The following is a 16525-nucleotide window of genomic DNA, read 5'->3' on the forward strand; positions in this document are numbered from 1 at the left end:
GTTCATCTGTACCATTTTTCTAGATTCCACATATATGCATTAACATACAATATTTGTTTAGTGAAAATTCTTTTGCTGCTTATATCCACCTGGGTTCTTTATGTATTTTGGCACCAGATGGAGAAGTTTCCTGGTCACCGATCCAGGACGATACGCAAGGTGTTGTGGTCACTCCACAGAAGTATGCTGGACCCTCCTCCACCCCAAATTGGTTTGCTGTCAAGACTGATGATGCTACATATGCACCGAGAGGGTAGGGAGAAATTTATTATTCACATATTGAGGCTTTCTGGGAGAGCAGGTCAGGCACCTAAGACAGTTCAAAAATAGCTTCAGCAAAGGAAAGGTGAGTGACCCTGGGTTTTATTGTGTTTAGGAGGTAGAACCTGGGTGAATACTCCTGCACACAGGCCAAGGCTTTGTGGGGTTTGAACTTTCCTCTGGTGCCAAGCGAAGGAGTGTGTGGGCTTTCTTATCAGCTTGTCCACAAGTGGGGAGGAAGCGGAAAGTGGAGGCGGGACTTGAAGGGTGACAGTGGTCAACATAAAAAAATGGAGTCAGATTGTTTATGACCCAGGGCCATCTTTCAAATTCAGCCCCATTTTCTTATTGTGATAAACTCAATGTAGTGACATCTAATAAGCAGTTAGACAAACAGGAATTCTTTCTCTGGTGGTTATGATTCTGAATCATTCTTCTTACCCATCACCCTTTCTTTATGCCTATAGCATCTGGAGGTGTGTGCAGGTACAGCTCCTTTCCAGAAAGAAAGAGTAAAGTGATTATTACCCAACTGTGAATACACATGGAGTCACCCTTCACGTTGTACCCAGGAGCCTAGCCCAGGTGAGTGAGAGATGCCTTCTTTGTCCTCCCTCTGTGTTCTATCCTCTGCTTCAGTCTTTTCTACCGCTCCGCCTCATCCTAAGATAGCAGATTCACTCTCAAGGCCAGCCAGAGGGCCTTGGTGTTGGCCTAATTGTAGAGGGGTGGCTGCAGCTAGTCCTGACTCTGTGTTACTGGATAGGTTTAGAAGGCTTTCTGAATGAAACAATTTTAAAAAGACTAGATTTTCTTCTTCTTCCCCCCTCCTCAACCCCCCAACCAGGGATGGAACCCAGGCCCCCTGCCCTAGAAGCATGGAGTCCTAACCACTGGACCACCAGGGAATTCCCCCAAATGACTAGATTTTCTCCTGCTTATATGTATTTTTAAATTAATTAATTTAATTTATTTATTTTTGGCTATGTTGGGTCTTTGTTGCTGCGCGCGGGCTTTCTCTAGTTGCGGTGAGCAGGGGCTACTCTTCGTTGCAGTGTGTGGGCTTCTCATTGTGGTGGCTTCTCTTGTTGCAGAGCTCGGGCTCTAAGTGCGTGGGCTTCAGTAGTTGTGGCTCACAGGCTCAGTAGTTGTAGCTCACGGGCTCTAGAGCACAGGCTCAGGATTTGTGGCACAGGGGCTTTGTTGCTCCGCGGCATGTGGGATCTTCCCGGACCAGGCCTCGAACCCGTGTCCCCTGCATTGGCCGGTGGATTCTTAACCACTGCGCCACCAGGGAAGCCCGCTCCTGCTTATCTTGACCAGCTTTTGCAGCATAGCTTTGATGCCATTGTTTTGCTCACAAGGTGTTTTTTAACTAGTTCTTAACTTACCAATGACCTTTTCCCCACTGGGAAGATGGAGGAAGGAAAAAAATGAGTAAAAGGGAAAGATCACATCCTATTACATACTAATGAATCATGGCTAGATTAGAGGGTAGACTGCAGAATCTGTCTCCCCCCTTCCCCCCTGCTAAACACTAGACTTCAAAGAATTCTGGTCAAGTAGTCAGTAAGCTCCCAAGGGTCCATGTCCACAGTTCTCTGCAGCACAGTGGAAACATTTGAGAAGTCCCGTATTATTATTTCTAATAATTTAAACTGGTATTCTATTTAGTAACCAGTAGGATTAGAGGAAAAATTGAAGACAATGTGCGTTGCTTGATGCTTGGAGGGAAAGGGGGAGACATCTAACATAATTGACAAAACCTGTTGGTTGACAAACCAATTGCCATTCCTCCTTCGCTTCCTTGCTCACAGCACTCTGGTTTTGTTCAGGAAGCTTAGGGAGCCATCTACTTCAGAGGAGGCTGGTTAGAGAGTCGAGACTCTTTCCTTCCTTGCTCTCTGGAGATGAATCTTGATTAGTCTTAAACCAATCGTAGTAATCCTATATCTCTTCCACTGATAGGTTAGCAATGGGCATGGGATACAGTTTCAGTCAATGAAACATGAGGGGAGGTCTGTTGGAGGGAGGCTTTCTGGAAATGCTTGCTCTTAATAAAGGATACTTGGAAAGATAAAAGATCCCTTTTCTGCCTCAGGGTGGCGCTCCCTGCATGTGGTAGCTGGATCTGGGGGAGCCATGTTGGAATCATGAGGGGGAGCAGTGAACCCCCTGAGGAGGACAGGAGAAGACACCTGAGCCCTTGAGTATGTTCTAGAGACACTTTATTAACCACTCCTGCAGCTGCTTCCCTTCCAGACTTTCTCTTCTGAGAGACAGTATCCATCTTTATGGGTTAAGTGATTTTTGAGTTGGGTCTTCTCTCACTCATAGATAAGTGTGATTCCTTACATTTACACAGTACTTTGCAGATTTCCATCCCTCATAAATTGCTTCACTTGATCCTCATAGAAACTCTATGGAGGTAGGCAAGACATCTTACAAATAAGGAAATTGAGGTTCAGAGAGTAGGGGGATGAGTGGCCTTACAACCAGGGTGGTCTGATTTCTAGTCCAGGGTTTTTCATCAAACCACATGGTGACTCCAGGTGTGTTGTCAAATACTGAAGGTGGGAGAATTTCTTGGAAACTCTTGGGGAGGGAGAGAACACACTGCTGGAAACATTTCTCCTACTTCACTTTTGCCTCAGGTCAACTCAGATGAATTGGGGGGGGGTGATGTTTTTCTTAATACTGGCCTTTTCTTTATCCCCAACTCAGTGTGTGCCAAGCTGAAGTTAATAGCTTATAAAGCTTAGCCTCCAGGGTTTACTGCTCTTGGAAGATCTGATTCATGCATGAGTCCTTCTCTATTTCAGGCTCAATGAAAACTGGAATTCTTTCTTTAGTGTCCTGCTTTACTTGACGGATTATGTTTGTAATTTTTTTTTTTTTTTTTTTTTTTTTTTTTTTTTTTTTTTTTGCGGTATGCGGGCCTCTCACCGTTGTGGCCTCTCCCATTGCGGAGCACAGGCTCCGGACGCGCAGGCTCAGCGGCCATGGCTCACGGGCCCAGCCGCTCCGCGTCATGTGGGATCTTCCTGGACCGGGGCACGAACCCGTGTCCCCTGCATCGGCAGGCGGACTCTCAACCACTGCGCCACCAGGGAAGCCCTGTGTTTTTTTTCTTTAATAAGTTGTTGGATTCAATTTAGTCACAATTTATTAGCATTTTTGCATTTCTAGTTATAAATTAGGTTGGCGCCCACATTCTCTCTCTCTCTTGCTATCTTTGCCAGGTTTTGGTATTGGTATTGTTTGCTTCCAAAACGAGTTGAGAAACCTTTGGTGATCTGCTTTCATTAGTCCAGTTTCAATAAATGAGAACAACCAGTTCTAAGCTAAGAATGCATTAAACGACTCTAATGAATTTCCCGCAGCATCTGAGTCTCTAATGTGGGGTCTTAACCGGCTTAGTCATGCGGGTGGGACCACGTGGGATGTTTGCTATTAAGTATCACTCACAGGTAGCAACTTAAAACTTCCGTCTGGACAACTGTTAGGGGAGTCTCACAATTCATGTCTCCCCCTTTCTCTGGGTATTAAAAGAAAATCCTGGAAAAAAATCTTGAAGACGGTTTCAGTCATTTTCAACGTAGAATCCAGCCTTGAAACTAATTAAAAAAATTTTTTTTCCTCCCTCCCCAAAGCAGCAAGGGGTAATTGGATCCGCGGCCACGTAGAAGCCTCTGGTGGCACTAAATCCGGAGAGTCTCTAGCGACAGGCAGAGACCAGCGGATTTGCCTGGGTAGTAACAGTTTTTCCCTCCCAACTTTGGGCCGAAGCCCAGTCCCGAGGAGTTCACGGTTTCTCCCTCGGGGACGGGTCCCCTTTGAACTCGCCAGCCGAAGAAGGCCCGCCTCTTCCCCGGGCGGGCCAGCCCACCCGACCCTGCGGGCCCTGGCGTCTCAGGGCGCAGCAGGCGGGTCCTGGCGCGCGGCCGCGGCTCCTCCCCTCCCTCGGATGTGGCCTGGGGGCGGGAGAGAGGGGGTGGTTGCTACCGCCTGGGGAGGGCCAGGAGTCTTTTCCACGTTTGCAAACGCAGCCGCACGCCCAGGCCCGACCCGCGCCGCCTGAGCTCAGCGCGCCTCGCCAGCTCCGCGCCGCGCCCCCCGTTTCCTCGCTGCCCGCGATGGCGATCAGGGCCCGGGGTTGGCGGCCCCCGCCGCCGCCGCTGCTCCTGCTGCTGCTCTGGGTGACCGGGCAGGCGGCGCCCGTGGCGGGCCTGGGGCTGGGCTCCGACACGGAGCTGCAGATCGAGCGGCGCTTCGTGCCCGACGAGTGTCCCCGCACCGTGCGCAGCGGCGACTTCGTGCGCTACCACTACGTGGGAATGTTCCCAGACGGCCAGAAGTTCGACTCCAGGTACCTCGCACGGCGTGCCGGCCCGACCTCCGAGGCTGCAGCGCCCGTTCTCCCAGCTTCCCTGTCTCCGGACAGGCCTTTCCCTCCCGACGGACCTCCCCCAGCTCCGCCCCGCGCTCCTCCCTCTCCCTCTTCCCACCCAAAGCTTCCCAGACCCTTCATCCCTTCAGCCTGGAGTGCTGGGGGCTGGGGGTGGGGGTGCGGTGCCGTGCCGCGAGAGTTTCCCGGCCCTTTTGCTTCCCTGGTCAGCGGGAATCTTGATAGGACCTTGCGCAGCAGCTGGGTCGGGACAGATCACGCCCTCCCTCTCCACCCTGCGCATGAACACAGGCGAAATGGGTGTAAAGTCGTCAGCCCGTGAGCAGACACCAAGAGCAAATGTTGGTGTCCGCCTGCTGGTCTCCCTTTACTGTCCCTTCTGGCAAGGCCCTTGAGTGTCTAGTAAGACATGCCCCTCGAATGTGATAATGATGATGATGATGAAGGTGATGATAGCAGCCGCTAACATATATGGAGCTATTACAGTGTGCCAGGGTAGTTCTAAGTGCCTTCCATATAACAAACTCATTTAATTCTTAACAATTCTCTGAGGTAGGTACTATCATTACCCTCATTTTGCCAGTGAGGTAACTTGAGGCCATTGAGGCTAAGAAGCTTGTTTAAGCGGAATCATTTTGAAACCCAGACAATCCAAGTCCAGGACTATGCCTGTTAACTACTGCCCTTCCTTTACTGCCTTACAAAAAACTCCCCGGACAGGAGGTAATCCAGAGCAAGTCACTCAGCTTTGACACGGGGCCATGCATCGTGTCCACAATTTCAGCCCTAAACTCTGCCCCAAGATCACAACACCTCTCCCAGCTTCTCTCCAGTTTAGCTTTAGGGTTGACAAGGCCTCTTCGCCTCCAGCTCCAGGCTGCTCTCCTTCCCAAGTCTTTGTTATAATCCTAGGTCTATGCCTTATAATCTCTAAAGTGAATCACCAGAATAAGTAAAGAGAAATGTTTGTTGAGCATCTGTTTTGTGTTCGAGGCTGGGCTAGGCTCATTCCTGAAGTTATCTTTTAAAAAGTACTCTTAGCCTCTCTTGCCTTTTTTGAAATTCCAGACAATAAGTCAATATAAAATATCTGGTTAGTATGCCACGTGGCACATAGCAAGCGCTGAGAAATAGTCATTCTCACTATTGTTTCAGTTGCTTCTTTTTTTAAAAAAAAGAACAGCTTCATGAGATATAATTCACATTCCATACAATTCACCCATTTAAAGCATACAATTCATTATTTTTTAGTATATTCACAGAGTTGTGCAATCATCACAAGTCTCTAATTCCAGAACATTTTCATTGTTCCAAAAAAGAAATGCTGGATCCATTAACAGTCACTCACTTCCCCTCCAGCTCTAGTTAACCACTAATCTACTCTCTGTCTCTTTATGGAATCATGCAGTTTGCAGCCTTTATGTCTGGCTTCTTTCATGTAGCATAATGTTTTCAAGGTTCATCATGTTGTAGCATGTATCAGTACTTCATTCCTTTTTATGGCTGTATAATATTCCATACCGTACTTTGTTTATTCATTAGTTGGTGGACATTTGAGTTGTTTATGCTTTTTGGTTATTATGAATAATGATGTTATGAACATTCATGTACAGGGTTTTCTGTGAATGTGTGCTTTTACTTCATTTTTTTTAAAAAAAATTATTTATTTATTTTTGGTTGCGTTGGGTCTTCATTGCTGTGCACAGGCTTTCTCTAGTTGCGGCCAGTGGGGGCTACTCTTTGTTGCGGTGCGCAGGCTTCTCATTGCGGTGGCTTCTCTTGTTGCGGAGCACGGGCTCTAGGCGCGCGGGCTTCAGTAGTTGTGGCATGTGGGCTCAGTAGTTGTGGCTCGTGGTCTCTAGAGTGCAGTCTCAGTAGTTGTGGCGCATGGGCTTAGTTGCTCCGTGGCATGTGAGATCTTCCCGGACCAGGGATTGAACTCACGTCCCCTGCACTGGCAGGCAGATTCCCAACCAGTGCACCACCAGGGAAGTCACGTCCTTGCAGTTTTGATTCATGTTTCCCTAATGGCTAAAGATGTTGAGCATCTTTTCATGAGTTTATTGGCCATTTGTGTATCTTTTTAAATTTGCTTCATTAATTAGAAAATAGGTAAGAATTTCCTGTTTGTGTTGATGTTAATAATTCCCATTGGAACAAATTGTCTAACACTTTCTACCCTCTAGGATGGTAGCCACTGTGAGGCAGTGTGGGACAGTGGAAAGAATACAGAGGAGCTACCATCCATTCAGCAAATGTGTATGCAGTGTCTGCCCCTGAAGATGGTATCCCCTCCCTGCCCTTTCGCTTATAGTCCAGACAGTTATATAGTGCGATAAGTACAGAAAGGATAATAGCACACACTTCTGTCTCTCACATAGAGTTCACACATAGTTCTTACCATGTGCCTTTACATACAGGAACTGAAATGAATTCTTTTAACCTCACAGTTCAGTGAGGGAGTTATCTCATTATGAATGAAGACACTGAGGCTCAGGGAGTTCAAGTAATTTACCCAAGGTGGAGTAAACTACTAAGTAGTTTAACTACTTAACTACTAAGTGGTGGAGTGGGGCTTTGAATCTAGGCAGTTTAGTGCCAGAGTCTAAAGTTTATGATCTGTAGTCTACCACGTATATGATGGAAGAACGGCAAGGAGCTTTGGAAGCACCCAGAAGGCTTAACTATATGGTGTGTGTGTGTGTGTGTGTGTGCGTGCATGCATGTGTGTGTGTGTGTGTGTGTGTGTGTAGGGGTTGGGGGTGGGGGAGGGGTGGTCAAGATGGAGCTCTGGGATAGCAGGAATAAAGCCTGAGGAAGATTAAAATTTACCAGGAGGAGCTGAGGGGTGAGCGCTGGGGAGTAGGGGTCGGAAGAAAGGGTGTGACTGGTAGAGAGAAGAGCGTATGCAGAGGCCTGGAAGTGAGGGCATGTGAAAGCTGTTCAAAATAGCCTGAGCCTGGGCTTCCCTGGTGGCGCAGTGGTTGAGAGTCCGCCTGCCAATGCAGGGGACGTGGGTTCGTGCCCCGGTCCGGGAAGAATCCCACATGCCACGGAGCGGCTGGGCTCGTGAGCCATGGCCGCTGAGCCTGCGTGTCCGGAGCCTGTGCTCCGCAACGGGAGAGGCCACAACGGTGAGAGGCCCGCGTACCGCAAAAAAAAAAAAAAAAAAAAAATAGCCTGAGCTTGGAGTGGGAGTGGAGGAGTGACAGAGGGGTTAAAAGAGGAGGTGAAGGGAGGCCAGAGAGGAAGACAGGGCCAGCTTTTGAGAGCTCTCCTCTGCCTGGCTATGGAGTTTGGTCTTTTCGAGGGACCATGGGAAGCCACTGAAGAGTTAATCAGGGGCGTGAGGGATCAGATTTGCATTTTACAAAGGTCCCTGTGGCTGCAGTGTGGACAATGGAATGGTGGGAGCAGGGTACACAGTAGGTGATTCATTAATGTGAGTTTCCTTTTAGGGCCTCTATTCCTTTGGGAGTTTGTGAAGTATTAGGGTGTTACTTTGCTATTCCTGCACAAAGAGCTTAGGGAAGGAGAAATCCGCATGCTTTGGGCTTTGGCTGTTGATCTGGAGGTTTTGCCCAGAAGAAAATGATAGCTGTCGTTCTGACCAGGGTCATAAACCACAAAGGGCCTTTCTTTCCACAGAGCATTCTTCCTGCATCTGTGCCTGGAGCTTGGGGGCAGTTGGTATCTTTTCAACTTATGGACATTTGCAGTTGCCAGGAGGCCCAGCCTTTCAGCCCTTGGTCACTGGCTTGGACGTGGCTTCATTTTATTTCGGAGCCTTCGTGGGCTTGTTAATATGCTCTGTGGCTGCTGATACAGATCTAAGGAGAAGACAGCAGCTTCCCGCCTGCAGGTTTCTGTGGGGGGCTTCTGCTCTCACTCTCTAGTCCTTGGAAACTCATTGTCCACCACTCTTGATTCAGCTTTTGAGGAGTTCCATAGCATTCCTAGTAGTAAGGGACTGAAGTTTAACATGTTCCTGTTGTCTCTAGCAGGCAAAACCAGCATCTTGGTCAGTTCATTCACAGTCTCAGGCCTGTCTGCAGGCCTTTAAGGTCTGTACATTCAATGAATATTACTGCGTGACCACTACATGCCCTGTTGGGTATATAGGTTGTAAATGCTCAGACCCAGTGGTGTTCAAACTGTACATGCATCAGAATCACCTGAAGCTTATTATACACAGTTCCTGATTAGGTAGGTCTGGGATGGGGCCTGAGAATTTGTATATCTAACAAGTTCCCAGGTGATGCTGATGCTGTGGTCTAGGACCACATTTTGAGAACCATTGCTCTAAAAGAATCATAGACTTGTAACAGAGGTCAACTTCATTTTACATATTCATTCATTCATTCAACAAATATTCATTGAATACCTACTATTCTAGTTGTTGGGATGTAGCAGAGATAAAACAGACAAAAATCCCTGCCCTCAGGTAAAACTATTTTGTATGATACTCTGATGGTGGATACATGTTATTTTACCTTTGTCCAAACCCATAGAATGTACATCACCAAGAGTGAACCCTGATGGGGGACTTCCCTGTGGTCCAGTGGTTAAGACTCCACGCTTCCAATGCAGGGGGCGCGAGTTTGATTCCCGGTTGGGGAACTAAGGTCCCACGTGCTGTGTGGCCAAAATAAATAAAAAAACTTTAAAAAAAACTTTAAAAATAAACTTAAAAAAAAAAAGAGTGAACCCCGATGTAAACTATGGACTTTTGGTGATAATGACGTGTCAGTGTAGATTCATTGATTCTAACAAACGTACCCCTCTGGTGATGCATTCTGCTGATAATGGAGGAGGCTGTGTGTGTGGGGTGGGGGGTGGCGTCAGGGGGTGTATGGGAAATCTCTGTATTTTCTGTTCCATTTTTTTGTGAACTCAAAACTGCTCTAAAAAAACCAAAGTCTATTCAAAAAAATCCCTACCCTCAAGCCAGGGAAGGGGGAGGGCCCAGAAACCCATCACAGCTGGCTTAAGAAGAAAGGAAGGGAATTTATTGGAAGGATCTCCAATTCTTCCTGAGGATCCAGAATCGTGAATGGAGGTGACTTTCTGGATCTCTCTGAGGGATTGCAGAGGGGCCGCATTTTCCCCTTCCCTATAAGAGAGCTCCAGCAGGCTTTCCATGCCACATACATGACCTCTTGGGTCCAGTAATGCTGACTCACTGGAATCTGTCTCAATTCCACATTCCCAGGATCTCTCCCATTTGATTGGTCCCATTGCGTCAGGTTCCCGGCCCCCCCCCCCCCCCCGGCCACCACATGGGTGTTAAGTCACGTGTTAAGTGAAAGGGCATTACCGCTCATCCCTTCTGCAGGACTGGATCTCAGAGAGCCGGTGGGCTGGGCAGTACCTCGGACAGTGTCAGGGTGGACCGGAAGGGTTAAGTGCCGGCAGAGGGACTCAGGTCAGGACTTGCTCACTTAGGTGGGAAGCTTTTAAATTGTTGATCTGCATGGTAAGCCTTTCTACGGAAAAGCCATGTAAAGAAAGAGAAGCTTCCCATTGCAGTTCTGCTAACTTTAGGAAAAGTTCTTCTTTTATTGGCAGGCCAACCTAATGCCCCCTTTGAAGACTTAATGGCACTGCTTTTTTTTTTTTATATATTTATTTACTGATTGATTTTTATTTATTTTTCGCTGCGTTTGATTTTTGTTGCTGCACGCAGGCTTTCTCAAGTTGCGGCGAGCGGGGGCTACTCTTGGTTGTGGTGTGCGGGCTTCTCATTTGCGGTGGCTTCTCTTGTTGTGGAGCATGGGCTCTAGGCGCATGGGATTCAGTACTTGTGGCACGCAGGCTAGGTAGTTGTGGCTCGCGGGCTCTAGAGAGCAGGCTTCAGTAGTTGTGGCGCACAGGCTTAGTTGCTCTGCGGCATGGGGGATCTTCCCAGACCAGGGATCAAACCCATGTCGTCTGCATTGGCAGGCGGATTCTTAACCACTGCCTTAATGGCATTGCTTTTAATTTTCATTTGTGGGTCATTGCAAGTAACTATACATTCATATTGATTATTTAAGTTGGCTATATTTTGCTGGGCTGAAAACTTGTGTAAAATAAGAATTATTTATAGAGAGCTGACATTTTAACTTGTGCAGTTGCTTAAAAGCAAAAATCCACAATAGCAATGTAACGATTTTACTTTCCTTTGCAAAACTTTTCTTTTAATGATACTTTAATGCACCAAAGACCATCCAGGCCAGCCGCTTGCATGTCAGGGTCTGACCCTCCGTGGAGGTGTGAATAGATGCGTTCTCTCCTTTCCTTCCTCTGCACTCCTACTTGCTCCTCTTTTCTCCCTCACCTTCTCTCTCTTCCTCTCATTTTTCCATCTGGGTAGCAGACAGGTAGTCTGCCAGATCATTAGTGGCTTGCCTTTCCCCCCTGCCAGGGCTCATTAGCTGTTGGTAGAGGTGGTTGTTTGAGGAAGATACTCTTGGGCAAAGGGTCTGGGAAGCCCAGAGTCACCTTTGGGAGCAAGAGGTGTGGGGAGGGAGGTGGGAGGCAGAAACATCAGACTTGGCCTCCCTCCCTTGAGTTGGGCCCAAGCTCAGCAGTGGAATTCAACCTGGGGAGTGTGTTGAATCTCACCTGTGTCATCCCAGGGCTAGGCATCCAACTAGGAGGTGAATTTCTACTTTTGTGCCTTTCATGAATGTTCTAGTCTCATTCACCAAGGGCTTTGGCAAGGACCACAGTCCTCATGTCAAGCACGTCCCATGTAAGCCAGCCATCTGACCAACTCTGAGACACCGGAAGGCGGTTCCCATGCCTAATCGACTGGCTCTTTATTAACTTGCTTCCCTCCTGTTATGAATTCTCAAAATATGGCAGTCTCTTTAATGTTCAAAAGAAATTTATTCAGTCTAATGTACAGCAATGTGAATATAGTTAATAATACTATATTGTATACTTGACATTTGCTAAGAATGTAATTCTTAAGTGTCCTTACTACAAAAAGAAAATAGTAACTATGTGAGGTGATGGATATGTTAATTAGCTTGATTGTGACAATTATTTCACGATGTATCAAAACATCGAGTTATACACCTTAAATATACGTACTTTTTTTTTTTTGTCTTAATTTTATTTTATTTTATTTTTTTGCTTTATAACAAATTTAATCAGTTATACATATACATATGTTTCCATATCCCCTCCCTTTTGCGTCTCCCTCCCACCCTCCTTATCCCACCCCTCCAGGCGGTCACAAAGTACCGAGCTGATCTCCCTGTGCTATGCGGCTGCTTCCCACTAGCTATCTACCTCACGTTTGGTAGTGTATATATGTCCATGCCGCTCTTTCACTTTGTCACAGCTTACCCTTCCCCCTCCCCATATCCTCAAGTCCATTCTCTAGTAGGTCTGTGTCTTTATTCCTGTCTTACCCCTATGTTCTTCATGACATTTTTTTTTCTTAAATTCCATATATATGTGTTAGCATACAGTATTTGTCTTTCTCTTTCTGACTTACTTCACTCTGTATGACAGACTCTAGGTCTATCCACCTCATTACAAATAGCTCAATTTCATTTCTTTTTATGGCTGAGTAATATTCCATTGTATATATGTGCCACATCTTCTTTATCCATTCATCCGATGATGGACACTTAGGTTGTTTCCATCTCCGGGCTATTGTAAATAGGGCTGCTATGAACATTTTGGTACATGTCTCTTTTTGAATTATGGTTTTCTCAGGGTATACGTACTTTTTATTTGTCCATTATACCTCAATAAAGGTGCAAGGGGGAGTAATGTATTCGGTTATTATTTGTCTAAACTGAATCTAAAATTGGCATTTAGAGCAAGCTGTCTTTTCCTTTCATAGTTGATCAGGGCTTCAGCTCTGCTAACCATAGGGCCATTCTCTCTCCCCTTTGTAATGGCCATTTTAACTTCATTTCCGGCTCTGAGATCAAAAGAATCTCAGCAACAAGTAGTATACATGCATGTCAATTTTCGGCAAAATGTTTAAAAATTAATTTAATTTTTAAAGCAATACAGATGCACAGAGTTTTAAAAGCAGTTAAATAATTCCATAAAGCTTAAAATTATAGTTACCAAGCTGCTAAGAGTGGGGAAGGGGCTCCGGGATGAGGTGTAGCTGTTCTGAATTCGGACTTTGATGCTCCAGGTTTCCTTCTGCCCTGCGGCCTCCGCAGGCTCTAGGAGGCACACGGCGTCCACCCTTGACCAGATCCCCTTTTGCATACACCTAGATTCTGTTTCTTCCCTTCTAGGTCAGTTTCTGCCCCTCCGTTCCCTTTCCATCTTCCAAAATGTTGCCATCTCTTAACAGCAAGGGTCTCCGCTCTGGTTTTCTCAGTCCTTTTTAAAAAAAGAGCTGAGGAGCTTGGCTAGGAATGGGCTTTGGGGGCTCTAGAGAAGTGAGTGTGTTCAGTTTGCCGTATGTTCTTTTTAAAGTTCATCCTCACTGCAGGTTGAAACCTGCATTTAGAAGTAGAGCCACAGTATTTATGCTTTAAGAATGCAGCCACAGGGGTAGTTACCTATCCTGAGGAATAAGCGCAAGACAGTGTATGTTTGTTTGTAGCAGATGAGTGAGTTGAATTTGAGTGAGTTGAATATGATGGGTGTTATGTGATGTCTCCTGTCATAGTGGTCCTTGAGCTGATCAGCTGGAAGAGCATCACTGGAGGGTGCTGCAGCCACCTCCCATACCCGCCTTGGGGCAGAGGAAGGTAGAAGTGTCAGGGGCAGCAATCAAAGGGTCTCAGCAGTGAATGAGCAGGGGAGAAAAAATAAGCTGGTGGAGAGGAAAGGGGGTGTTGGATGTGCTGGATAATTTCCATTTGCCTTTCTAGGTCCACTCTACCCCTGTTCCACTTGCTTTTTGCTCTGGGAGGTTGACCTATATGGACTACCTGTGCATAGTACGGGTTATGTCAGTGACTCTCTTGTAGTCCGGCTTGTGGTTGGGTTCAGCCATGGGGCATCAGCAGGAGATCAGAGGGAGGGAGGAGAGTGTGGTGGAGATATTTATTCCTCTGGCTCCCTGCCTATAGAGTCATCACATGGGCTGTGTCCCTAGACCAAAGGTCCTAGCTTAGCTTCTGTCAGGTGCTCTGAGCTCCCTCTCTATTCCTGGATCCTTCAGGTCTGGGTGTGACAACTGCACTCCCTTCTTGTCCCCAGAGGCACTGCATTGTGCCTTAATTGTTCTCTGCACCCTGCACACAGCCCCTTTATTAAAGTATCCTGGAGCTGCCTAGTTTGTGCCTATCATCTCTTTCCTGCAGGACCTCGATTGGGACATCTGCAAATCAGCCCAATACTGGGACAGGCTGAATAAGGGCTAATTCCAGCACTTGCAGAAATAATTTTCATGACCAGCTCCTGGCTGGACCCTGCGTATGAATTTGTTCCAGTAGTACTGATCAGCACAGATTTGCTGAGAACAACTTTATTTTTCCAGATGGTCAGAGTTTTCAGCTGTAGACAAAACTGGCCTTGCTTGTTAGTTTCTCATGTATGTAAATTACACATTTTCTTTCGGAAAGGTGTTTTTTGTTTCTAGCATGTTGCTTAGGCAGTCATCAAATGAATAAATTAATGCTGCGAGGCCATACCAGTTTTTATACATCATCTAGGGAGGCCCTGTGCATGGAGGATAAGAGTCAGATAGTCCTGGGTTCTAGCTTTTTTTCCCATTTGGCTAACTTTGTGAGCTTGGGAAATTTTTTCACCTCCCAGGAGCCTGAGTATCAGCACTTACTTTCAGGTGTTGTATGAAGATTAAATGAGGTAGCGTATAGAAAAGCTTAGGTTACCCCTGTGCCTGACACATAATAAACGCTCTCTAAATAGTAGTTACTATTAAAAACTCTCGTTAAACTTGGGTTCTGTGGATGAAAAATACAAAGTTCTGTGCCTGGGAAGTCTTCGAAGCCTGAATTCAGGTCCATAAATCCTCCAGTTTGATGATGGTTCAGGGTGTGGCAAAGCTCCAGCCAAGTGAAACTGAAGAGCTGGCATTCCCCAGGGTGGGTTTTGGTTTCCCGGAGACAGAGGGTGGAGGCGTCGAGCCGACTTCGGCACAAAGCTGATTATGTGCTTTTGTTCTCTGGCTTGTCAGCCAGAACTTGGACATTTGCTTTCTGTTCACTGACTTGGAGAAAGGAAGGCTGTGAAATGGACTAAAAACTAGGAGGAGAAAGGGAAGGAGAGGGCAGGTCTGAGGAGGATGACCTGACAGGTGGTGAGGTGGACCGTGCTGCTCTCCCAAGCTGTTCATTAAGGAAAATGAGGAAAATGTAGCAGTAATTTACCAAGTGAAGGGCAGGTAAATTCCAACAGCCCTTATTTAACATTTTATTACACAAGTACAGTCGTCTCTCGGTATCCATGGGGGATTGGTTCCAGGACCCCTTTGGATACCAAAATCTTCAGATACTCAAGTCCCTTATATAAAATGGTGTAGTATTTGCATATAACCAAGGCACATCCTCCTGTATGCTTTAAATCATCACTAGATTACTTCTGATACCTAATACAATGTAAATGCTATGTAAATAGTTGCCGGTGTTCAGCAAATTCAGGTTTTTGCTTTTTGGAACTATCTGAAATTTGAAAAAATATTTTCAATTTCCAGTTGGTCAAATCCATGAAGTGAAACCTGTGAACATGGATTCCATGATCATTTTGAAATTAAGAGAGAATTAAAGAGAAGACAAACCGTCACCTGAAATCTCCTGCCCATAGATTACTATTGGTAATATTTTCACGTTTCACCTTGTGGATTTTTCACATGCATCTATGTATGTAAATTCAAAATGGGATTATTTTATATGTGGCTCTGTAACCTAAACTTTTCTCTTCATGTGTATGTCCTTCTATGCCAATGAATAGAAATGTTAAATTTTTTTTTTATTGAGGTATAATTGACATATAGTATTATATTAGTTTTAGGTGTACAACATAATGATTTGATATTTGTATATATTGCAAAATGATCACCACAATAAGTGTAGTTAACATCCATCACCATGCATAGTTACAAAAAATTTTTTTCTTGTGATGGTAACTTTTTTTTTTTTGGCTGTGTTGGGTCTTCACTGCTGCATGCGGGCTTTCTCAAGTTGTGGAGAGTGGAGGCTACTCTTCCTTGCAGTTCGCGGGCTTCTCATTGTGGTGGCTTCTCTTGCTGTGGAGGACAGGCTCTAGGCACGTGAGCTTCAGTAGTTGTGGGTCACGGGCTCTAAAGCGCAGGCTCAGTAGTTGTGGCGCATGGGCTTAGTTGCTCTGCGGCATGTGGGATCTTCCCCAGCCAGGTCTCGAACCCGTATCCCCTGCATTGGCAGGTGGATTCTTTTTTCTTTAACATCTTTATTGGAGTAAAATTGCTTTACAATGGTGTGTTAGTTTCTGCTTTATAACAAAGTGAATCAGCTATACATATACATATATCCCCATATCTCTTCCGTCTTGCATCTTCCTCCCTCCCACCCTCCCTATCCTACCCCTCTAGGTGGTCACAAAGCACCAAGTTGATCTCCCTGTGCTATGTGGCTGCTTCCCACTAGCTATCTATTTTATGTTTGGTAGTATATGTAAGCCCATGCCACTCTCTCACTTCATCCCAGCTTACCCTTACCCCTCCCCGTGTCCTCAAATCCATTCTCTATGTCTGCGTCTTTATTCCTGTCCTGCCCCTTGGTTCTTCAGAACCTTTTTTTTTTTTTTTTTTTAGATTCCATATATGTGTGTTAGCATACGGTATTTGTTTTTCTCTTTCTGACTTACTTCACTCTGTATGACAGACTCTAGGTCCATCCACCTCACTACAAATAACTCAATTTCATTTCTTTTTATGGCTCAGTA

The 16525-nt window shown here is 46.0% G+C and overlaps 1 protein-coding gene across 1 annotated transcript in view; it reads left to right on the forward strand.

The window, feature by feature from the left end:
- The first annotated feature begins 4274 nt into the window (after positions 1-4274).
- Positions 4275-16525, forward strand: part of FKBP9 (FKBP prolyl isomerase 9) — a 48159-nt gene continuing 35908 nt past the window's right edge. The window contains exon 1 of the mRNA XM_082632871.1: positions 4275-4630. Coding sequence (XP_082488997.1) covers positions 4398-4630 — 233 coding nt within the window. The 5' untranslated portion in view covers positions 4275-4397. The remainder of the gene's footprint in view (positions 4631-16525) is intronic.

Source organism: Mesoplodon mirus (genome assembly GCF_964341445.2).
Source record: "Mesoplodon mirus genome assembly, chromosome: 9".
In the NCBI taxonomy this organism is placed as follows: Eukaryota; Metazoa; Chordata; class Mammalia; order Artiodactyla; family Ziphiidae; genus Mesoplodon; species Mesoplodon mirus.